Source organism: Taudactylus pleione, unplaced genomic scaffold (assembly GCF_031769625.1).
Source record: "Taudactylus pleione unplaced genomic scaffold, aTauple2 ptg000116l, whole genome shotgun sequence".
Classification (NCBI taxonomy): Eukaryota; Metazoa; Chordata; class Amphibia; order Anura; family Myobatrachidae; genus Taudactylus; species Taudactylus pleione.
This window is the reverse complement of record NW_028284518.1, coordinates 5,730,251-5,755,702: the sequence shown is the minus strand read 5'-3', so window position 1 is coordinate 5,755,702 and position 25,452 is coordinate 5,730,251. Positions and strand designations below refer to the sequence as shown.

Below are 25,452 nucleotides of genomic sequence, written 5' to 3'. Positions count from 1 at the left end.
TGTGTTCATATTTCACAATAATACTGTATATAAACAGCACAACATTAAAACATAACACTTATTAGTGATTGCCCCGCCAATGGATTACTTTTCTTTCCTCTGTCTTGAAGTTCGGAAATTAGCCTTTATAATTCTTATTTCCTTTAACTGGCTTTCTTCCATTTAACATCATACCATTTGTTTTATATACAGTACTATGAGAGGTCTGGATTGTCTACCAATTTCATCTCAGACTTACAGGCTGTGCATCAGTTTAATTGTGTGGAATGAAAAGTGCCTCTGAATAGCTGTGTGGTCTGTTGATAGATAGACATTACGCTGCCCTTTTACTTTCCTATTTCTTTGTCCTAAAGAATACCAATAATAGATTTATTTCAAGAAATATAACTAATGTAAATTAGTGTACATTTACTCAAAGTAGTCAGTTTGGCAGAATGGAATTCTTATTAGATGAATGTACTTAATAATAGTAATTGTAATAGACGAACAGTGAGAGAAGGTAGGGAATGATGGTAAAACCTTACCCTGTTTGTATGGTAGATGCAGGTCCACCGGTGTAAGTTGACTGAGCTCTGGACCTCGTTCTTTGAGCCATACGTTGTTCCTTGTTCCTCCATGGTGAATTTAGGAGAGGCCATAATGGCTGTGGATGTCCTTGTCATGTACTGCAAAGCACGCCTGAGAAGTAGGCAGATGATAAGGCAGTAGACAGTCTCTCCTGGTCTTTTATACAGACTATTGCAAGCACAAACACTAATTTTACTTTTCAAGCTGAGGTGCATATGTATTAACAGACTCTTGCTATAAATCAGGACAACATATTATATGTTGCAACAGCAGGGGTATCTTGCATGACCTTCTAAGACTCTTACAATGGGTCAGGATATAAGATAAACTACCTGTACAGCAGCCCATTCTGCTGAATGGAACATTTAGAGCAGAAACTTCTCAACAATTACTAATGGCCGCTTAAGGAATAAAATCTACAGTAAGTTTTTCTCAGAATGTAGAGTGCATCCATGGTATCTTAATATTTTCCAAAGTCTGACATTCGCCAGCTTTCAAGATATTGAAATGACTTTAATGATTTTGTTTTAATGCAGCCGTTGAAAAGTTACGCTGCCAGGACTGCCACTCAAGGCAATGAAGACATGACGGGTATGTTGCATTGTTCCCTAATCTTTCAAGATGCAGAACTGTAAAGTAGAGGTTGTGGCAAATATTTTCCTGTTTGTACATGAAGTATTGACTAGGGAATGTTCTTTAACTCTCTTAAGCCAGCAGAGGTGTTTGTCTATCATGGTCAATAACATTCTAGTTTTAGAAAATATAACATTAAAGCTCTGCAATTCAGAAATTTCTCATATCCAAGTTTCATGACTCCAGGATTCATCCTGTTATCCATGCGATCCCCTGAAGTCTGTGCCTGTTCTAATTTGGTATAACCGAGCTACTGAAAGCTCCACTGTGCAATAAAACTCATCCATAGATTTAATTGCAAAGCAGCTATTGATAAAGGTTTTGTTACATCTTCTTTGTAAGAGTGTGTAATACTTTTATAGCCCTAGGAAATGTGTTATGATTTTACTATAAAAGCTTTTCCACTTTATTTCATGTCTAGCAGCACTTCCAAAGGAGCCTCATGCCTCAGTGGAGAAAAAAAGAAAGCTGTCTGACGATGAGGACCATGGAGATTTTACATTTAAACCGCGTAAACTTTTCAGTTCATTTGAGGAAACAAAAGGTAAATGTGAAAGAGGTCTAAGTATTTACACAGCTTTATCAGGGACCTGTATTTTGCTACATTATAAAGAAACAGGGATGTAATCACAATGTCGACAGTGAAAAGGTCAACATGGTTAAAATGTTGACATTTGAAATGTCAACAATTGAAATTTTGGCAGTTAGGGGGTTTGAGTTTGGCTTAAGACCATTGACGACATTTTGTACCGGTTGACTGTCGACATTCTATCAGTGTCAACGTTTTGCAAGTTGACATGGTTGTCGACATTCTAAACATGTAGACATTTTGGTGTCAATATAATGCTTGTCGACATGTTTTAAGTCCTATTTGGGTCTGATGCTAGAGAAAACCTCTTAATTTCACTAAATAAATTGGAGATTTGATGATACATGGACGGCAAGGGGAAAAGTATTATGTAAAAAGATAAACAGCATTGTATATAATGGGAGTCTTCAATATGCCTGAATTTATCATTATAATGCTGATAAGTATAAGCTTTTATTGAATACAATTGAATGCAGCTAGATGGCATTTTTTCTATTTATAATAAATGCACTGAGTTTTTTTGCTACATGGCAGGTGTGCTGGTCCTCTTTTATTGTTTCTGATTAAACTGTTTTATATATATATATCTATATCTCACAGGGGCTATTTAAACAATATGGTCACATACCATGTTGCACCCCAAAACTAGGAATGGCGAGTGCCGTGGATTAGTGCTTTTTGTTTTTATTTATATATATATATATATATATAATCTTAAACAGATGTAAAGAGGGAGCTAAAATATAATTAAAAAGGACTGCTACTGCTTTGCTATGTACTCGAATCATACTTATCTGAAGTCCTTTAAGAGAACAGTAGTTAAACAGCATAAATGGTGGTTCTTTAATCAACCAGAATGTAGGTAAAAGAGTTTTTAGTTTAAACACTCCTCCTTAGAATTCTCATCTTATATGATCGATCAATGGCGGTATATTTGTTGATCATGGAATCAGATCCTCATACTATACCAAGAAAGCACCCAAAACCAGCCATTGGCCACACGTTAGATACTATTTAAAAATGTTTCTTTCTTAAATAATATGTATTCAGTTTAAGAATATGCTTACGTATAGATGTGTACTGCTACATCTTTGCTCCATACGCCATGTAGCTTGCCATGCTACTTGCTCCCTGCCGTGGAGATGTATCTCGCAGCATACTGCAATAAGGTGCAACGTAATGTACTGAAGCGATGGAAAAGCCGGAGTGTGTAATACATCCTTCTGTCCACCAGATGTCGCTTTTTCTAATCTGCACAGTTGAAATAGCTATCGAAGCTTTTGTAGCACAGTCTGCTGATTTGTTGATGGAAACTGTCTTTCATTACACTATACAGTAGTACTTGACTGTCATCATGATTGCTACTACTGTATGTGTACTCATACCTGACAATATGGTGGCTTACTATAAACCTTATTGTAGGGGTGAGCTGCTCATCCTTGTGCATTGGCGGGACAAGGTGCTCGCCAACAATATCGAGAAATGGCGGACGTAAATGAATGCCTGCCATGACATAGTATATAAGTATGGCTGACAACGGACTGTCAGCTCCCTTTAAAGGAGGACACAGTCAGGACGTCGCCAACGTCGGTACACCACTGCGGAGCTGACACGTGTAGTTTGACAGCGTCCTCACACCATGTGTATAAGTATAGAACCTGAAATGATCTCGCTTTATGAAAAAGTTCCTGAGCGTTGTACAGACGGCCCTGTAATGTGTACAATACGACTACTGAATAGCGGAAATGTCAGGTGGTGGGAAGTTGAGGGCAATGTATTGATTTCGGCAGAGTTCCTTAAGAGTATTGAACTTAATTTGCTCTGGCTTTATTTAATGCTGGTTGTGCGTTTTCTGGCCAACACAGATATGTATTTTTATACTGTAAATGACAGAACTCACACACCAAGTGATTTATTCTTAATCCTGTAGTGAGGATTTATAAAGAAAATACCGATGTCCAAAATGACATTGTCCTTTTCCAAGTCTTGAACACGGGCTCCCACTCTGTAGTTTTCATATCATTCGCCACCCAGCAGTTAAACTGTGGCGTGTAATTTGTCGTGGCATACAGTACGCCTTGCAATGACATAACGCACAGTATCTGTCATAATGCGTACTGACATGCTGCGGCAGGGAAGCTATTTATTCTCTCGCTGGAGGGGTCGTCAGCCCTGCAATGACAGTGTGCTGGGTGGCTAGGGCCAGGGCCATGGAAAAATGGGCCGATGCCTTGGAAGCTTTGCTATCTTCCGGGGCTACTAGCGAGCAGATCATTCTGATAGGCAACCTCAGGGATTCGGCTACTTATGTAAATGAGGCAGCATTGGATGCAAGTTTACTTCCAGGATTTCTACGACAGCTGTGTCGGCGCATCGCTCCTTGTGGCTCCGATCGATCTTGGAGAGCAGATGCGGATTCCAAGAGGGGCCTGGAATGTCTTCCGTACAATCGACAGGTACTGTTTCGGCCGGCTCTGGATAAGATTGTGGACATGCTAGCAGCGACAAAATCCGCATGCTTGCCCTCGGCTCCGTCCACCTCTGGGTCAGGGACGTTGTCCTATCGGCCTCCGGGTAAGTCAAAGGCCCAATCCTTTCCAAGGTAATTAGGAAACAAGAAGCCCTCTAAGCCTAGGAAGCAGGCTTGGAGTACCAGACGTCCGACTACCAAGCCTGACAACAAGCCCACAGCCTGACGGGGCGGGCCTCCTCTTGGAGACCCCAAGGTGGGAGGCCGACTTCTTCAGTTCGCCCAGTGTTGGTGTCAGACCACATCGGACACTTGGGTAAGGGAAGTGGTCTCTCACGGGTATGCCCTCTCCTTTCAGAAAAGACCTCCCCATCAATTTTTTTCCACGGACCTTTATTGAAATCCAGAGAAGGCTCTGGAAATTCACAAGATTGTACGATCCATGCTCCGGAGGGGGTTATAGTGCTGGTCCCGCTCCCCAGAGAGAGATGGGTTATTACTCCAATCTCTTACTGGTGCAAAAATCGAATGGATCATACAGGCCTGTCCTCAACTCTCTAAACAAATATATGAGGGTGCCTCGGTTCAGGATGGAGACCCTGCGTTCCATTATCTTGGCTTTGGAACCTGGGGACTTTATGGTGTCTCTGGACATCCAAGATGCCTACCTTCATATCCCAATAGCGGTCTCTCATCAGCGCTTTCTCTGCGGTAGCAAATCGGCATTATCAGTTTCAGGCTTTCCCGTTTGGCCTTTCTCAGCCCCTAGCGTGTTTACCAAGGTCATGGCGGTACACCTGCGCCTGCAGGGGGTACGCCTGCTACCTTACCTGGACAATCTGGTACTTCCGGTAGGGTCTCCAGAGCTACTTCACCAGCACCTGCAACTAACTATACAAGTGTTGCAGAATCACTGATGGCTGATAGGTCGTCCCTAACGCCATCTCAGAGGATGCTTCATCTCGGAGCTCTGCCGGACATTCAGCAACAGCGGATCTTGCTGACGGAGGAAAAGATCTCAGTGTTACAGGCAAGGGTTCGCACTTGCCTGCGGGATCGCAGAATCTCGATCCATTCTGCAATGAGGTTACTGGGGTCCATGGTGTCGACGTTCGACATGGTGGAATATGCCCAGTTTCACTCGAGACCTCTACAGAAACTGATCCTATCCAAATGGGATGGGATACCTCTTCGGCTAAAGGTTCAGACGCTGCTGCTGTCTGCAGAGATACGTCTATCATTGACCTGGTGGCTTCAAAAGTCTCATCTCCTCATGGGACGACCCCTGGATATCGGATTGGACTCTCCTAACAACGGATGCCTGTCTCGGGGTGGGGCGCTGTGTCGGATCCACATGTGTTTCAGGTGAGGTGGACCTCAGCGGAGTGTGCTCTTCCGAACAACATCTTAGAACTTCGGGTAGTTTTTCAGGCCTTACAACAAGCGAGACTGTTTCTACAGGGTCATCCCGTACAGATTCAGTCAACAACGCCACAACTGTGGCTTATATAAATCATAAAGGAGGAACTTGAAGTCCGGCAGCTCTGAGAGGTGTCTCGCATTCTGACCTGGGCAGAAAACAACTTACCGTCCATCTCGGCAATTTTTATTCCGGGAGTACTCAACTGGGAAGCGGACTTCCTCAGCCATCACTATGTTCATCCAGGGGAATGGTCTCTTCACCAGGAAGTACTTCAGCTCCTAATGGACAGGTGGGGACTTCCGGAAATAGATCTAATGGCATCCAGACACAATCGCAAGCTGCAGGTGTGCGGCTCCCGAACAAGAGATGTAGATGCTCTGTCGGTACAATGGACCTTTCAGTTCGCGTACCTGTTTCCTCCGTTCGCCCTACTTCCTTGCGTGTTGCGAAAGTTCAAGCAGGACGGAGGCATGATTCTACTGGTAGCTCCGGCTTCGCCCAGACGTCACTGGTACTCCAATCTACGGAGTCTTTCCATAGACACTCCGTGGCTACTTCCTCAGCATCCGGACCTGTTGTCTCAGGGTCTGGGTCGGCTGTCTTTTACGGCGTGGCTCTTGAAACATCCCTTTTGAGGTCAAGGGTTTTTCAAGCTCGGTGGTTAACACCATGCTCCGGGCTAGGAAGCCGGCTTCGGCCAGGATTTACCACAGGGTCTGGCACGCCTATTTTGCGTGGTGCCAACCTCAAAAATATGATCCGTTGATGTTTCGTGGTTTCTAGAGTCCTCGCCTTCCTTCAGGCAGGCTTGGATAAGGGTTTGCGCCTTGCTTCTTTTAAGGTGCAGGTGTCTGCCTTGTCGTTGTGGTTTCAGCGAAGGATTGCTCCTCTGGCTGATGTTGGCACCTTTATGCAAGGGGTTCTTCCCATTCAGCCTCCTTTTGTCCCTCCGGTGGCACCATGGGATTTGGCGGTGGTGCTGAAGGCTCTTCAGGGTCCCCCATTTGAACCCCTGGCTATTGCATCTGACAGAAGAGTGTCGGATTTGGGGGCTCTTTCTTGTCGTCCCCCTTATTTAATTTTTTACCAAGATAGGGTGGTTCTTAGGACTGGTTTTCTCCCTAAGGTGGTGTCTAGTTTCCACATTAATGAGGAGATCATTGTTCTGGCCTTTCACTCTCCTGGTTTGTCGGCGGGTGAGGCCACGTTGGATGTGGTTCGCGCTCTTCGCATTTGTGTGGAGCGTACCTGTTCTTTCCGGGAATCGGATTGTTTGTTTGTGTTGTACGGTTTTCGCAAAAAAGATTGGCGGGCCAATAAGCAAACTTTGGTACTTTGGGTTTGTTTGGCGATTTCCGAGGCCTAGGCTCTTGAGGGCATTCCTGCTCTGCCCTCGCTCACTGCTCATTATATGAAGTCCGTCGGTCCCTCGTGGGCGCCTCGGCTGTTAACTATGTAAGGCGGCCACGTGGTCTACGGTTCAGACCTTTGTGAGGTATTATGCTTTCGATACTTTTGCCTCTCAGGATGCTTCCTTCGGCCGGCGGATTTGCCTTTCTACACAGGAGCGTCCCCGCCCTTGATGGGTACTGCTTTGGGACATCCCCAAGGTAAAGGCCCTGTGGACCCTAAGGACCCTGAAGTAGAAAACAAGAGATATTGTAAGAACTTACCTTTGTTAACTCTGGTTCTTCGAGGTCCTTAGGGTCCACAGGGCGCCCGCCCTGACGCCCTGTGCCTCAGTAGGGTCTTGTTCTGGTCGCCAGTTTTCTGTCTCTTTTCTATGAGTATGGAATTCTTGTGTGTGCCGGACTTTCTCCTTTCTGTTTTCTCCTCCTCCGGCATGGTAACGTAACTGACTGTGCCCTGGCCAGGGGGCGTGGTATAGGAAGGAAGCCTGCTGCATCCTGGGAGGCTCAAGGAATTTAACTGTGTGGTGCCCGGACTGGTTGCCCAGCCTACCTATACCCCAAGATGAAGGCCCTGTGGACCCTAAGGACCTCGTAGAAACAGAGATAACAAAGGTAAGTTCTTACAAAATCTCTTGTTTTAATTGAAATACTGTTGCTTGAATGTGGAATACAACCTTTATTGCTATTGATAAACTGAAAACTTTTTAAATGTTGGGTTTTAATCCTTTGGTAGCAGGAAAATAACTAATTTCATCAAGCTATGCATTAAAAATGGATGGATTACATTTCTATGTTGCAACCAATGTTAGGGACACTCTGTTTTTCAAAATTGGCATAAACCCTTGAGTGGGTATTTGGAAGCTGGGACAGACTAGCAACTTTTGACCACAGCATGTCTTTACTGTACATTAAAGGGGGAATTCAATTATTTTTAACGCATCTCTAACTAATGGGTGTCCGAAGGAGCAAGTGCCGTGGGTGCTCATTATTTCTGCTTGTGCCCTCCTCAAGTGGCAAACGTAAATCAGTGAAAAGTTGGTCTTTTGGGTGCCCAAACGGCTTATCCTTGTCGCGTCCAGTACTTTAGACTTGTTGAGCCGCTTTATGCGGCTAAACCTAGTGCATCTGGGCATGACATACGTGATAAGTAATGGGCGCTGATGACAGTCATGCCAATCGGCATAACAATTGAATACCGGCCAACGGGCGCCTGTTACTTATGGTTGCCTAAAAACAATTCAATCACCTCCTTTGAAATAATTCTAGAAAAAGTACTTGGGTAGCATGAGGAGATGTGAGCTTGTGCTCCAGCAGGATATTCATGGCTATAACATTTCTCTACTGGCATTTAGGGGACAAATCTGCTGAATGAGGCTGCTATGGGCCTCTAAGCTCTCAGCCACCTAGGGTGAAATAACTAAACTAAATATCCATAGTAGTACAGAAATCTATTCACTTTTTGTACAATGTTCACTTCATGTCCCTGGTTTTGCTATTTCACAGTTTGCCAATTGGAGTGTTAGTAACTGAATACTGGGTCGCCCGTGTGGCATAAAATTGCTCATCTTATGAACGGATTGCTTTGTTATGGGTGAACATTGCAGTTAGACATTCTCTGTAGCCATCCGGTCATTAGGATACATGGGTTTTCTGAATACATAAATAACAAATAATGTAAAAATTCCTAAAGCATAATACCCCTTATTACCATCATTATGCATCTTCATGACAGTGATGGACATGTAGCGTACTTATTATGAAGCCAGATGAGTTGGCTGTATCGTATTTTGTATTTACCCATTTATTTTGTTGTCTGAATCTTAACGTGACTTTATTTTTTTGCCAAAGCCTCAGAAGAACTGGAAGATGATGTTTTTCAGTCTGAGTCTCATGCGTCTGATATCGCAGCGAGCAGCTTTATTTCCTCTTTTGGAAGCTTCAGTGGAGACTTTAAAAATAAAATGATGGTAAACTAGATTTATTAAATTGCTGATTTGCAATATATTTCTATTATGTAAGTGGCATTTGATTTAAATTATATCTGCACCTGTGTCTTTGGTTATGGAACATTTTGGTAATGGTAAAAAAAAAAAACCAATCTCAGTGCAGCAAATAGCTATATCTTGCCTGGCAGGTTGGGCTCCCTCCAAAGAAACCAGGAATGCATAATGTACTGTCTGTTGCAAGAGGGCCTCTGGGTCCTATGTAATGGTTGCAATAAGCTGCAGCAAAGGTGCTTAAACCCCTTCAAATCTAGAAAAACAAATACATTGTATACCTTTAAAATATTTGCCTTGGTGGTTGACTTAAGTTACCTGGAGGAAATTGATCCCATATTGCCACCTATAACGAAGATGGTTACATTGTTGATTTGAGGCTGCTTGTCTCAGTCTAGTGCAGAGATACAACTAATGGCATACAGTGGCCTTAATGGGAATTGTAATTTAGATGGATTCCAAACTTCACCTTAGTTTCCCAATCACAATAGAAAATCAAACGGCATCTTAGTTCACACAAAATATTTATATAATGAAAGAGAAGGATCACGTGGATCCGTGCCTCCGCGCTCACTAATGATATAATGGGGTAGTTACTAGTGCTGCTGATCCCTATATATAGATTCCCCAAATCTACAAACACAATAAGAACAAGGGAACATGGAGTGGGATTATATAGTCTTGTGGGCGGGGAATCTGTGATGACCTATCCACGTCACCTGTGCCATGGTGATTTGATAAGTCTTGTCTAAAACAAATCCATGTCACTAAGTAGCAAGGGGTTGTTGTAGAAACTAAGCAGATGGTGCTAATGACAAGAAAGGTTATCATAAATGTTGCTTGTACGGGGCGGATCAGTTGCCTGGTTTGTCAGGACAACACTAACGGTATAAGTATCAGGATTTTATTACATAATGTTTGTGTATGCTAATGTACCCAGGTATAACATGATGTCAAACTCTCATAGTGCTAGTAAATGTTAGCTTCCTGATAGATTCAGTAATAGAGAAATAATAAACTGGAATTACATAAGTTCCTGTTGGTTTGCAACACCTGACCACAGGAAATGAACAGGTAAGTGTTAGAACAGCTTGTAAGTCATATATGATGGGTGGGCAAATAAAAAGGTTGCAATGGGTTACAATTTATATGCACGGCACATGTTGCGCGTTGACACAATACCTATCAGTGAACAGGTATTAATCTGTAATGACTGCCTTAACTTCATTTTCTAGATTCAATCCATTTGGGGCAAGGGTTCCTAGCTCTAGGATCCATTTGAGCTCCTCTTTATTTATCTTTCTGTAAAAGTTCCCCCCTCTCCAGTTCTTTTGTACTTGTACAATACCTAGACAGTTAAGGCCTGTTGGATCCTGTTTATGCTTATCCTTAAAGTGTTTGGACAGACTGTGGGTCTCCAGCCCTTTTCTGTTATTCCTAATATGTTCTGATAGTCTCACCTTCAGTTTTCTCTTAGTTCTCCCCACATACTGCTGCCCGCAATGGCAGGTGAGGAGATAAATCACTCCCATACTGTTGCATGTGAGGTGATCTTTGATTGTATATGTTTTCTTGTTTTGATTAGAACTGAAAGAACATCTTTTTTTTGGTGGAAATGGGGTTTAATTTGCATGCTTGATATGTCCCACATTGGTAGAAACCTTGGGTCAGTTTTGTACCTAAAAGTGTCCTCTGTGTGAACATATTGGTCTTTAGATGATTCCGTACAAGTTTTTGTTTCAAAATGGGTGCCCTTCTAAAAATCAGCTTTGGTTGGGGTGGCAGGAAATCATTCAAAATCTCATCCTCGAGGATATGCCAGTGTCGTTGTATAATTCGATTAAGATGTCTGTAGTCTTGGACTTCCGGCTCCGCCCACTATGCAGTGAGCTGTATGTGGCTAAGGCTCCGCTCCAGACCCGGTGATTTACACACTACAAGGCTGATTGACAGGCTCCATGCTGCCCCCTGAAGCTCCTTCTGGCACCAAAGACCCCACTTACCTGCATGGAATAGTATTTCCCCTCCTCAACGCCGGGGAAATCACAGAGGAATCGCGCTGACCGCCGCCCCTCCGAATCCAAGATGGCGGCCGTGACTCCGCAGCAGGGAGAATCGAGTCCCACTACTAAACAGCAGGCTGCTCAGATATCCTCAGAGCCTGCTACAGGTACCGCTGATTCTTTCATAACTTATGGGGAGGTGGTCCAAGCAAGTAAAGAGGCTATGAGACCTATGCTTCAGTAACAGGCAGATCTTTTTCAGCAGACAATGTCTGCCTTAAAGGGCCAGATACAGCAGATCTCTCAAAGAGTCTCTGATACTGAAAACGTGTCTGGATCTAATTTTCATGAAGTTAACACTATAAAAGCTGAATTTGTCACACTGCATAAATCTCACCCGCAATTACTTTCTAATTGAGAACAGGTCGCGTCGGAGCAATTTAAGAGTTGTAGGTCTCCCGGAGACCATTAAAGGGACAAACCTTGTTACATTTTTATCTACACAACTCCAAGCCCTTTTGGATGTTACTGAGAACTGTCAGGATATCATTGTGGAGAGAGCTCACCGTTTGGGCCCACAAAGAAACACCCCTGACAGGCGACCTCGAGTTGTCATTTTCCAATGCCTGAATTATATCCATAAAGATATTATATGGTCAGCATCCCGCAAATACCGTAACCTCACATGGGAAGGTCACCACCTATTTATATTCCACGACTTTTCTACAGAAGTTACCAAGGCTAGGAAGGAATTTTCCCCTATCTGCCAAAATTTAATTCAACATGGTCATCGCTTTGCTTTATTATTCCCAGCACATTTGAGATTATACGACGGCGACACATATAAAGATTTCACCACTGCAGCAGATGCTGAAGCATATACTCGGGAGTTATTTGAATATGAAAAAGACTCCACACTGTCTTCTCCTGCTTCTCCCACGAGGGTCTGCGCATAATGTGTCCTACTGACATTGACATTTAATCTGTTTATATCCTGTGTCACCCTTTAGTTGATAATGAATAATATATTCAGTTATAATGCACGTTGTTCCACAAATTTGAAAATGTTCTCTGCTGAAGGATATATTGTTGATTGTTTTGCTGGGTCTGGTTAGGAGTCCACTGGCCAGGACTTTTTCTTATTGGCGGTTATCCACCTGCGCCAACCGGAAGCCTTAATTCTGATTATGAACAGCCTGTTTGCATTTGCAAGCATTTACCATTGCTTTTCACAGCGGCTGTGTTTCTATTGCCCCATTGTATGTTTTCTCCCCATTGTATTCACTCCTCCTCCCCCTGTCCATGTATGTTTTTATGTATTTCTTTTTCTCTTTGCCATGTCCTTATGATGGGTTTGGTGTATTGGGTCATTGGAATTATAGTACATATCCTCTTAGTATCATCTTAAATTAATGTTATGTCACAAATAAGATTTGGCACTTGGAATGTGGGAGGATTCCACTCCCCGATCAAGCGCAAAAAGATTCTAATATATTTAAATAAATTGCATCTAGATTTGGTGTGTTTGCAAGAGACACATCTAATTGCGACGGAGGTTGCTAAACTTAATATGTTGGGATGGAGGGTATTGGCGTCATCCCCATACAACTCCAAGTCTAGAGGTGTGGTGGTGATGGTCAGACATGATCTACCTGTTACAGTTCTTGGGACTGCGATAGACCCTGATGTTCGATATGCCATCCTGGAAACTTCCATTTATGATGTACCTTATGTGATTTGTACTATTTACGCACCTAACCGATATGACAAGATATTTTTACGATCTATTCTATCAAAACTATACCCTATATGCAATGAAAACGTAATTTTTTGTGGAGATTTTAATTTAATAGCTTCAAAGGAGATGGATTGTCAACACCCATCCCGTCGATCTGCACACATGCCCAGATATGGTATACCGTATGTCATGCAGCAACTAAAGCTCATTGATGTCTGGAGAGCCAAACACCCCACTGAAAAAGATTACTCCTGCTTGTCGGCTGCCCATGGCTCATTATCCCGTCTGGACTACATTTTGATGTCCAACTCCATATTTATGAAATCACTTGATAGTTGCATCGAGCCAATAGGTCTCTCAGACCACGCGTTGGTCTGGGTTGATCTTGCAGTCAATGTAGATAAAGGCACATTTCGCCAATGGCGCTTCCCGTCCAGCCTAATGTCCTCACTGAAATTTCGTAAAAAAATTGAATCCTCATGGCAGAACTACAGGCAAGATAATCTTTCACATGAGCAAGAGGACCCTCTGTTGTTCTGGCAGACCTCAAAGGCGGTACTCAGAGGGGAAATAAGTTCATATGTCAGCTATAATAGAAAAAGATTTCTGAAGGCTTTTAAATCTGCTCAACAAGCACTTACAGAATCCTTTTCTAGATTTAAAACTTTTCCTACTCCCGCTCATTAAAAAAACATATTTGGAATGTAAAATTCATTTTGACGCAATTCTAACTGATATGGGAGATCGGCACACATTCCAAAGAGGGTTTCAATTTTACAAACATGGCAATAAGATCGGGCGCCTCTTATCCAATCTTTTAAAAGGCCCGCGACCGTCTACTCTGGTTAAAAGACTTCGTACATCCACCGGCCCTTATACTTCTTCTAGCAAACAAATAGTCGAAGAATTTCGCTCTTTCTATGCCAAATTATATGCTCCGTCCCCCCTGACGAAGCAAGCAGAGATTCGTTCTGGTCCACGATTACCCCTCCTAAATTACCTTCCGACTTGGCTGCTTCCCTAACCGCCTCAATTTCTGCATCAGAGGTACAAAAAATTGTACAAAGTATGAGTTCGGGTAAAGCCCCAGGCCCTGATGGGTTTAGCGGGGAATTTTATAAATTTCTCTCCCCCAAAATTATAGATACTGTACATTACCATCTGTATATAATCGGATTTTAACTACTAAGACTTTACCATCTTACTTTAACTCAGCAATCCTAAAAGTCCTACCCAAACCAGGCGAAGACCTGGAATGCTCTGGCTCATATAGGCCTATTTCTCTTCTTAATAATGACTACAAAATATTATTAAAAATATTAGCTGAGCGAATGAAAGCAGTACTCCCCAGGCTGGTTCATGAAGATCAGACTGGCTTTATCTGGGGGCATCACTCGACGGCCAATATACGTAGAGTACTGGCAGCGTCCAACTGGGTTCAATCATTAAAAACCAGGGATTTACATACCATTTTATCATTTGATGCCGAAAAGGCCTTCGACCTGGTGTCTTGGTACCAGTTATTTTTCACACTTCATACATTTGGATTCCAGTCAGATTTTATTATGCTTCTTACCTCACTATATACTGATTCATCTTCACAAATTGTCTGTAATGGCTATGCATCGGATCCCTTCCCTATATACAGGGGTACTAGACAAGGTTGCCCCCTGTCACCACTCTTGTTTGCACTCGCTTTGGATCCGCTTGCCATGGCATTACGCGCTTCCACGGTATTTCGGGGAATCCGGGTTGGAGCAGTTGAACTAAAGGTAGCATTATTTGCTGATGATATGCTTTTATTTATGTCCGACCCGGCTTCCTTGATGCCGGAGGTGATGCGCCTCATAGACTTATTTGGATCTTTCGCGGGTTACAGAGTGAATGTGGCCAAGTCGGAATATTTACCTCTCTCTGGTACACCAGAGGATTTTCATTCAATCCCCATATTTCCAAATTTTCGTTTACCACGCCCAACCTTGAAGTACTTGAGGATACATATTCCTTTTGATCCTGGGAAACTATACTCCGTAAAAACTTCACCCCATTACTCCGATCTATATCAAAATTATTGACAGACTGGTTATCTTTACCTTTGTCCTTACTGGGTAGCATTGCCATCTTGAAGAGTGTTATATTCCCCAAAATTTCATACCCTATGCAGATTTTGCCGATTTCTCTCACCAAAAAATATTCACTAAATTTATTTGGAATCGTGGAAAATCAAGGATTACCTTGGCTAGACTTAGTTTGCCCCGTAGAGAAGGAGGATTGAACGTCCCTGATCTAAAGATTTTCTCTTTATCAGTTGCCTTTAGATATATCTCAGATTGGTTACTGAATCGTTCAGTTTATACTTCCCTGGATGTGGAGAAAGTTATTTAAACCATACTCCCTGAGTGCTCTCCTCCACACCTCCAAAAAATCAATTTCCCAACAAATGATATCAAACCCCCTGTTTAATAGCACCTATCTAGCCTGGATAGCGATTAATCGCAGACTGAAAAGGGATTGGCGTTACACTCCATTTATTTCTATTTGTGGTAACCCACTATTCCCTCCTGCTATGACTAATAAGGGTTTTGCAGAATGGAAGAAGAAGGGGGATTCTAATAATCAATGATGTATTCGATCCAGGAGGTGACATACTACCATTCGTCAATATCAGAAATACCTTTAATGTCTCGAACAATTGTTTTTATATGTATCTTCAATTGCGACACACTATTTCTAGCTTACCTAAAGCCTATTTAATCTCAGATGGATCTGACCCACTAGTTTCACTCCTATCTTTGATAAAGTCTCGTCCCTACCATACTAAACTATTAAATGACATGTTGAATAAGACTGACTCCCACAATACCTGGAACTCTTTATATAATAGCTGGTCCAGGGATATTCCATCTTTCCCGGAATCTAACAATTTTCTCTTACATTTTGATTCTACAATGAAGCACTTGCGTACGGCAATGCTTCAGGAAGTGCACTATAAAGTACTGAATAGAGCATATATTTCACAACATCAGAGTAAATATATGGTCCCTAATGAGACAGGTCAATGCCTTAAATGTTATCATGACTCGGCTTCCTTTTATCACAATTTTTGGGAGTGTAGGAAGATTCGCCCATTTTTTAATAAGATAATTTGTGTTTATTAATAATATATTTTCCTTACATTTACGCCCAGACCCTTTAGCGGTCTTATGTCTTATTTACACCAATTGGGAACTGGGCCCATACAAAAGATCCATTATTCCTTTACTTTCTATTATTTTAACTACTGCCAATAAGTTATTTTAAAACAAAGGACCAGTAAGATCCCACCCTTTATTTCTGAGGTTTAACATTTATTACTTGAAAACTTATATTTTGACAGGAGGGCTTAATTTCCAGATGTCGAGAAGGGAGTTGTGCAATTTTATAGGAGATGGGGTCCATACATTGATTATCTGCAACCACAGACCCAAACACAAATATTACAGGTGTTTGAAAATACGAACTGGCATCTACTGAGACAGCTGATTTAAATATTAAGGGTATAGTTCTAGTATTTTTCCCTATAAATTAATAATATATATACTATCACTGTATTTGTGACGATATGCGGATATGGCTGACGGATACAGAAAATTAGGAGCCTGATTGTATTCAGATGGAGAAATCGTGAGGTTCGAAATGCAACTTCTTTTTGAGAATTTTCCCTATGTCCCTCCCACCCCACCTATTGTGTTTTCCTACTTGTATGTATGTCTTGTGTACCCCCCCCCCCCCCATTTTTTATTGATATCTGTATCTATTGGATAGTTACAAAAAAGAAAAATGATGGAGATGTTTGTTGGTTTGTCTTCTCTCTGTGTAGACAGTGACTCTTTTTCTATTTTTTCCTACTACACAAATGGGAAAAAAAAAATCAGAGCAGGTCTTTTGAGTACAGATTTTCATATGTTCTTAAATCGGTATTAAACTCCAATGTGTATCATCACTATAAGTACCTTTACTGCTGTATAAAGAGATGGTTGTTCAACTATATTTTATACACTGTCTATACTATCCATCTATGCCAAATTGTTATTGTAATGTCTATTTGTATCTAATACAAAAGTCTAATTTTTTTGTATGTAATTATTATAAAATTTCAATAAAAAGATTTATAAAAAAAATGTCTAGTCTTTACTATATTGAGTGATAAATGAAGTATTTGCCTTGTTTTGTGTGGTACCTCTAGCTGTATATGTCAAAAGGGGTTCTCTCTCTTCTCATTTATCACTCAATATAGTAAAGACTACAGACATCTTAATCGAATTATACAACGACACTGGCGTATCCTCCTTGAGGATGAGATTTTGAATGATTTCCTGCCACCCCAACCAAAGCTGATTTTTAGAAGGGCACCCATTTTGAAACAAAAACTTCTACGGAATCATCTAAAGAACAATATGTTCACACAGAGGACACTTTTAGGTACAAAACTGACCCCAGGTTTCTACCAATGTGGGACATATCAAGCATGCAAATTAAACCCCATTTCCACCAAAAAAAAGATGTTCTTTCAGTTCTAATCAAAACAAGAAAACATATACAATCAAAGATCACCTCACATGCAACAGTATGGGAGTGATTTATCTCCTCACCTGCCATTGCGGGCAGCAGTATGTGGGGAGAACTAAGAGAAAACTGAAGGTGAGACTATCAGAACATATTAGGAATAACAGAAAAGGGCTGGAGACCCACAGTCTGTCCAAACACTTTAAGGATAAGCATAAACAGGATCCAACAGGCCTTAACTGTCTAGGTATTGTACAAGTACAAAAGAACTGGAGAGGGGGGAACTTTTACAGAAAGATAAATAAAGAGGAGCTCAAATGGATCCTAGAGCTAGGAACCCTTGCCCCAAATGGATTGAATCTAGAAAATGAAGTTAAGGCAGTCATTACAGATTAATACCTGTTCACTGATAGGTATTGTGTCAACGCGCAACATGTGCCGTGCATATAAATTGTAACCCATTGCAACCTTTTTATTTGCCCACCCATCATATATACACTTACCTGTTCATTTCCTGTGGTCAGGTGTTGCAAACCAACAGGAACTTATGTAATTCCAGTTTATTATTTCTCTATTACTGAATCTATCAGGAAGCTAACATTTACTAGCACTATATGAGAGTTTGACATCATGTTATACCTGGGTACATTAGCATACACAAACATTATGTAATAAAATCCTGATACTTATACCGTTAGTGTTGTCCTGACAAACCAGGCAACCAATCCGCCCCGTACAAGCAACATTTATGATAACCTTTCTTGTCATTAGCACCATCTGCTTAGTTTCTACAACAACCCCTTGCTACTTAGTGACGTGGATTTGTTTGAGACAAGACTTATCAAATCACCATGGCACAGGTGACGTGGATAGGTCATCACAGATTCCCCGCCCACAAGACTATATAATCCCACTCCATGTTGGAGTTACTCATTACTCCCTGAGGAAGGCCATTTGAGATCCGACACGCATTGGAGAGCACCACACAACATTAACCTCCACTGTGCCCCCCTGCTTGCCACAAGTCTCCTCCCCGAGAGAGTTGACCGCGCAGGAGTCCGTGTCTCTTCCCTTCCGGCCCGCGAGATCTCGCGGGACCGGACGAGACTTAGACACCGGCACACTGCGGAGACCCAGCCAGCGGTCTGCTGAATCGTGGTCTGGACATTGGCAGCGGCCGGAGTGGCCGAAGACCGCCGGAAGTGACCAGGAACGGAGACTAAAAGAAGAAGACAAGGTGAGGCCTCACCAAGACTTTGCGGACATTGACTATTTACCCCTCCCCCAGGTTCTGTCCCCATGGACTCTGAACACCAGTGCAGCAGGTGTGGGGCGCCCTCCCTCTGCATCCATTTATCACGTCACTGACTTGTTCAGGACCATTTCCCCCAGCTACACACCCCATTACTCCTCCCCCCCCTTCTGTTACCTGCTCTTACACCCATCTATATTATATTGCACATCCAATATTTGTACCCTCTAGGTCTACCCATTTAGTAATCATTAACAGTACATTTTCCAATTAAATTAGAGTTTACTTTACTTACACTGGTCTTTGGAATCATTAATTGTTCATATTTCAAGGGAGTGTCTTGAACTTCACATGGTACTTGCCCTATTCTTTGCAGTTAGCACAGTTTCAAACATAATTCGGGTCCTTTATACATTACTGGGGTTCTGTAACATATAGTCCTCAGCAGAGCGCGATCCCCACTTACATAAAGGTGGCTCACTTTTATGTTCCCTTGTTCTTAAAATATTTATATAGTGTTTTTTATTGTCAACATTTAGTGGTAAATCCTACTTTATACACATATATACCTAATGTTTAGGTGCCAATTCAATTAGACGCAAGGAGGGTGAGTTGCTGTTGTGACAGCGTAGAAATGCCACCAACAGCCCTGCAACCTGCCGCCCTCGCGACCTGATCTCGCCCCGGCCTTGTGGATTTTTGTATGAGAAAGTACCATGTTTTTGAATTGACCCCTTTAGTTTCTGTAATTCTTGACAAAATAAATGGGGATACACTTGTTATCAATGTCATTTATATTGATGTATACAGAGTTTCTCTCTTTATTTGAACTGATCCTGTATGTTTGATTTTATTTATTTTCCTCCGCATTCAGTCTAGATATAAAGAGTTGGGAGCTCGGGCTCAGAATGTGTTGTCAACGTCACACTTACAAGTCTTTAATTTAATAAATCAAATACAACAGGTGAAGTAAGTAGTGAGATTAAAGAAAATTGACCCAGTTCTATGGTTGTGGGGATTAAAAAAAAAAGTAAAAGGGGCTTTTGTGCACTGTAAATACTGGGTACACCGTAATTTAAGATAGATCTGTCAGTGTTTGCATTGCCGGAATGGAAAGTAAAAATAGAGATGCTTTAATGTGTCTTTAAGTTTAAATGAGTGTGTTTGATTTCCTAGGCATATACATAGCACAGCGAATTCGCAAAGGACAATGGAATATTATGAATTATCATTCACAGGGCATCTTGGTATTAATGTGGCACCTCCACTTAGTAACTGTTATGGAATAAGTAAATCATGAGATTATTGATGGACACAACATGGAGTGAGGATGTACCTTAGCTTAGTGGAAATCCACAAGAACAGGATTTTTCTTTTTACTTTCTATACACGAGATTACAGTGTGCAGATTCCATATATTTTGAAGGTGTGCTTTAATTTACAGAATCTCACAAGGCTTTTAGGGCAAACATAACACCAAAAGACTTTTTCCAAGAAGATTATGTAAGAGCTGATTTTACCTAGAAAAACATTTGACTAATACAGAAAAATGTATGATGTACACACACTCAGTGACCCCTTTATTAGGTACTCTCCGTGACCCCTTTATTAGGTACACTGTGACCCCTTTTATTAGGTGTACTCAGTGAACCCTTTATTAGGTACACATAGTGGCCTCTTTATTAGGTACACTCAGTGACCCCTTTATTAGGTATACTCAGTGACCCCTTTATTAGGTATATTCAGTGACCCCTTTATTAGGTATACTCAGTGACCCCTTTGTTAGGTATACTCAGTGACACCTTTATTAGGTTTTCTCAGTGACCTCTCTATTAGGTATACTCAGTGGCCTCTTTATTAGGTACACTCAGTGACCTCTTTAATAGGTACACTCATTGACCTCTTTAATAGGTACACTCATTGACCTCTTTAATAGGTACACTCATTGACCTCTTTAATAAGTACACTCATTGACCTCTTTAATAGATACACTCAGTGACCCCTTTATTAGGTACACACAGTGGCCTCTTTATTAGGTACACACAGTGGCCTCTATTAGGTATTCTCAGTGACCCCTTTATTAGGTACACTCAGTGACCACTTTATATTTACACTCAGTGACTCCTTTATTAGGTACACACAGTGGCCTCTTTATTAGGTACACACAGTGGCCTCTATTAGGTATTCTCAGTGACCGCTTTATTAGGTACACTCAGTGACCACTTTATATTTACACTCAGTGACCCTTTGAGGCACACTCAGTGACCTATTTATTAGGTACACTCAGTAGCCTCTTTATTAGGTACACTCAGTGGCCCTTTGAGGCACACTCTGACCCCTTTATTAGGTACACTCACTGACCCCTTTATTACAGATGTGTTCTCTTGCATCTTTACCAGTCACACTACAAAAGTGCGCACGCATCATGCTATGCGTTTAGCCGTGGCCACGTTTACTGCGCTACGCACTGCGTTCGCACAATGAGATCCTATAGAGTCTGGTGCGAACACAGAGCGCATATTTGCGAGTGGGTATGCGACTTGCGCCATGCGTGGTGCGATTTGCTGCGAAAGAGGCAAAGATGCAAGAGGACACATCTTTAGGTACACTCAGTGGCCCCTTTATTAGGTATACCTACTAGTTAACGCAATTATCTAAGCAGCAACTTAGAGCACAAATACATGACTATGACCACACAATGATTGTTGATGCAAGGTTGGAATGACGAATGAGTGTCTTAGGAATGGATGATCTCATTGAATTTTCATGCCCAACAATCTCTAGATTTTCCCGAGAAATGGCATATAAACCAAAAAACATTCTGAGGGTGACAGGGAGGCCAGAGGAGAATAGAAACTGTGTCTCAAATAACTGTGTGTTACAGTGGTGTACAGAAGAGAGTCTTTGAATGCACAGCATGTATATCCTTGAAGTAGATGAGCTACAGCAGCAGAAGAGCATACTAGGTTCTACTACTAACAGCGAAGTACAGGAAACTGAGGATACAGCTGGTCTCCAGGCTCCTGCACTATGATCCAGGGTCACAGTGCAGGAGCCCGGAGACCAGCTGACCGGGGCCTCAGAGGACATCACCGCAGCGCCAATCTCCAGCCCCCAAGAATTAGGTAAGTGTTTTTTCTTCTTTGGGTTCCATAGGGTCTACAGGAATTACCTTGGGGTATGTGGTTGGAGTGATCCAGGCACCAAACAGTTACAAGCTTTCGCTCCCAGGATGCACTGGGTCCTCCTCCATATATATACCCCGCCCCTGGCTACAGGCACTTACGTTTTTTGTTTGATGCGCAGGTTCAGTGCTCCTTGTAGACAGGGGACTGCTTGGGAAGTCCCAAGCTTTGTTTTTCTATTTTTACAATGAGTAAGCAGCGGTTGAACGACCATGCTGGTGCTCCATCTACCCCCGCCGGCGCTGCAACACCAATGAGGAAACTGGTGATTTCGACAGGCGCCAGCGGAGTTTGACTGGACAATGGGCCCGGGACTGCAGCCGGAAGACACAGAGACGCAAGTAAGATGGTTCCCCGCTTGCGGGGAACCTCGTGGCAGTCCGTGCCTCTTGCAGTGGATACCTGCCCGGAGGTTTCTGTAGTGGGGAACCGGGGACGACTGATTCTCCCACTAGACCACAGGATCATATAAATCTGGTACTGGGGACAGTGGCGGCGGCCATGTAAAAAGCCAGTGCGCCTGGTAGATTGATACAGCTTGGGGGAGGTAGGCTCTGGGTTGCTCGTCCCTGCCTACCTATATGAGACTCCCAGAGACCACTTTCAGGTGCTCTACTGTAGCTGCAAATCTCAGGTGGTTTGGTCAGTCTCCCTGTATACCTCTCCTTTTGGTGGCCAGGTTATACAGAGCTCAATATCCTACTAAGCTTTTGTGCTTTTCGTGCTTTTGACTAAAGAACCTATTGCATCTATATACAGTGCAACTGGAAAGTATTCACAGCACTTCAGTTTATCCACATTTTGTTATGCTACAGCCTTATTCCAAAATGGAATAAATTCATTTTTGTCCTCAAATTCTACACACAATACCCCATAATGACAGCGTGTAAAAAGTTTTTTTGAGATTTTTGCCAATTTAATTTAAAAAAAAAAAAAAAAAATCACATGTACATAAGTATTCACAGCCTTTGCTCAATACTTTGTTGATGCACTTTTGGCAGCAATTACAGCCTCAAGTCTTTTTGAATATGATGCCACAAGCTTGGCACACCTATCTTTTGGCAGTTTCGCCCATTCCTCTTTGCAGCACCTCTCAAGCTCCATCAGGCTGGATGGGAAGCGTTGGTGCACAGCCATTTTCATATCTCTCCAGAGACCAAGTCTGGGCTCCTATCTGGGCCACTCAAGGACATTCACAGAGTTGTCCTGAAGCCACTCCTTTGATACATTGGCTGTGTGCTTAGGGTCGTTGTCTTGCTCAAAGATGAACCATCGTCCCAGTCTAAGGTCAAGAGCGCTCTGGAGCAAGTTTTCATCCAGGATGTCTCTGTACATTGTGCATTCATCTTTCCCTCTATCCTGTCTAGTCTCCCAGTTCCTGCCGCTGAAAAACATCCCCACAGCATGATGCTGCCATCACCATGCTTCACTTTAGGGATGGTATTGGCCTGGTGATGAGCGGTGCCTGGTTTCATCCAAACTAAATGCCTGGCATTCACGCCAAAGAGTTCAATCTTTGTCTCTCATGGTCTGAGAGTCTTTCATGTGCATTTTGACAAACTCCAGGCGGGCTGCTATGTGCTTTTTACTAAGGAGTGGATTCCGTCTGGCCACTCTACCATACAGGCCTGATTGGTGGATTGCTGCAGAGATGGTTGTTCTTCTGGAAAGTTCTCTCTCCACAGAGGAATGCTGTAGCTCTGACAGAGTGACCATCAGGTTCTTGGTCACCTCCCTGACTAGGGCCCTATTCCCCCGATCGCTCAGTCTAGACCAGGCCTGGCCAACCTGTGGCTCTCCAGCTCTTGTGAAACTACAAGTCCCAGCATGCCCCGCAACAGTTTTAGCATTCCCTAATAGCAAAACTGTAGCAGGGCATGCTGGGTCTTGTAGTTTCACAACAGCTGGAGAGCCACAGGTTGGTTAGGCCTGGTCTAGACGGCCAGCCAACTCTAGGAAGAGTTCTGGTGGTTCCGAACTTATTCCATTTACAGATGATGGAGGCCACCTCATTGGGACCTTCAAAGCAGCAGATATTTTCCTGTATCCTTCCCCAGATTTGTGCCTCGAGACAGTCCTGTCTCGGAGGTCTACAGACAATTCCTTGGACTCTACATGCTTGGTTTGTGCTCTGACACCCTCTGTCAAGTGTGGGACCTTATATAGACAGGTGTATGCCTTTCAAAATCATGTCTAATCAACTGAATTTACCACAGGTGGACTCCAATTAAGCTATAATAACATCTCAAGGATGATCAGTGGAAACAGGATACACCTGAGCTCAATTTTAAGATTCATGGCAAAGGGCGTGAATACTCATGTACATGTGATTTCTTAGTTGTTGGTTTTTTTTGGGGGGGGGGGTTTAAATAAATTAGCAAAATTCTTAAAAAAAACCTTTTTACACATTGTCATTATGGGGTATTGTGTGGAGAATTTTGATGACAAAAATTAATTTATTGGAATAAAGCTGTAGCAAAAAAATGTGGAAAAAGTGAAGCGTTTCCGGATGCACTGTATTATTGCATTATATGTGGCATATGTAAGCTCTGCAGTGTGTTATACTGCCTTTTTTATTTCTGAATGACTGTCAGTTATAACTATCCCTGCTATTCCTCCTCCTAACCCTCTGCTACAGGTGTGTGGGTTGTTTTGCGGGTGAACATTTTCACATTGTATTGCATTGCATGACCTTACTTTCATGTCTAAAAATAAGGAGAAGCAGGAGGCTGAAGCCCCTGTGAAGGTTTCATGTATAGCCTGTCAGGCGGGCTTGTCACCTCAGGATTTCATACAGGATTAATTGTGTGGTCGCTGTTAAAAGGAGCTACCACATCACTCACACCTACCAGCTCCTGGGCAGGAACCACCTTGGGTGTCTTCTTTTTCTCAGGTTATGGCGCAGGTTGTGGACCGTTTATCTACACCCACGCCAACCATTACTATTGGGTACCCTCAGCAGCTAAAACTTGCTATATTTATGCCTCCTATGCATCCTTCCTGGATGTATGTTTATGCCCACTCAAGCCAGAGTATGGCTCTGTCTCCTGCTGCATTTTAGCAAATACTGCAAGCAGGCAGGCCGGGAGTACCTAAAACCAGAAGGCGCACTGTTTCTTCTTATCAGTCCGTCCAGCCTGTAGATTCTGATGCATCTTCAGAAGAATTTGAAGTGGTACGGGTCCAGGAGAGGAGGACCATCTGGCAGCAGTGGATGTTCCCTCCTTGATTAGGGCGGTCAAAACTATTTTAAACATAGATCATGAAGAGCCAGCACCTAGGAAGGCTTCGGTGTTCAAGCGCCAGAGGGTCGTTAAGACAGAGTTTCCCAAATCTGAGCAACTCTCAGAACTTATGGGGGAAGCATGGATTTCTCCAGATAGACGATTCCATGTTACAAAGAAGGTAACAGCTTTATACCCCCTCCCACCTGGCGACTGTGCTAAATGGGGAGTTCCACCTACTGTGGATGCTCATGTGGCACAGCTGGTTAAGAGCACCAAGTTGCCTATACCATCTGCATCCCTTAAGGATCCCACAGATAGAAGATTTGAGGCCTGTCTCAAGTCGTTTTTTTCACTGTCAAGGAGCTGTTACCCGCCCGGCCATGGCTACTGCCTGGGTGTCTAAGGCCATTG

General features: G+C 42.7%; 1 protein-coding gene across 4 annotated transcripts in view; it reads left to right on the top strand.

The window, feature by feature from the left end:
- SYCP2L (synaptonemal complex protein 2 like) overlaps positions 1 to 25,452 on the top strand; it is a 314,762-nt gene that overhangs the window by 272,706 nt on the left and 16,604 nt on the right. For 2 of the 4 annotated variants that reach the window (XM_088471653.1, XM_088471655.1), the window contains exons 29-32: positions 1,104 to 1,158; positions 1,622 to 1,744; positions 8,943 to 9,061; positions 19,504 to 19,598. In XM_088471653.1, coding sequence (XP_088327779.1) covers positions 1,104 to 1,158; positions 1,622 to 1,744; positions 8,943 to 9,061; positions 19,504 to 19,598 — 392 coding nt within the window. The remainder of the gene's footprint in view (positions 1 to 1,103; positions 1,159 to 1,621; positions 1,745 to 8,942; positions 9,062 to 19,503; positions 19,599 to 25,452) is intronic. The other 2 variants (XM_088471652.1, XM_088471654.1) reach the window with 2 other exon arrangements.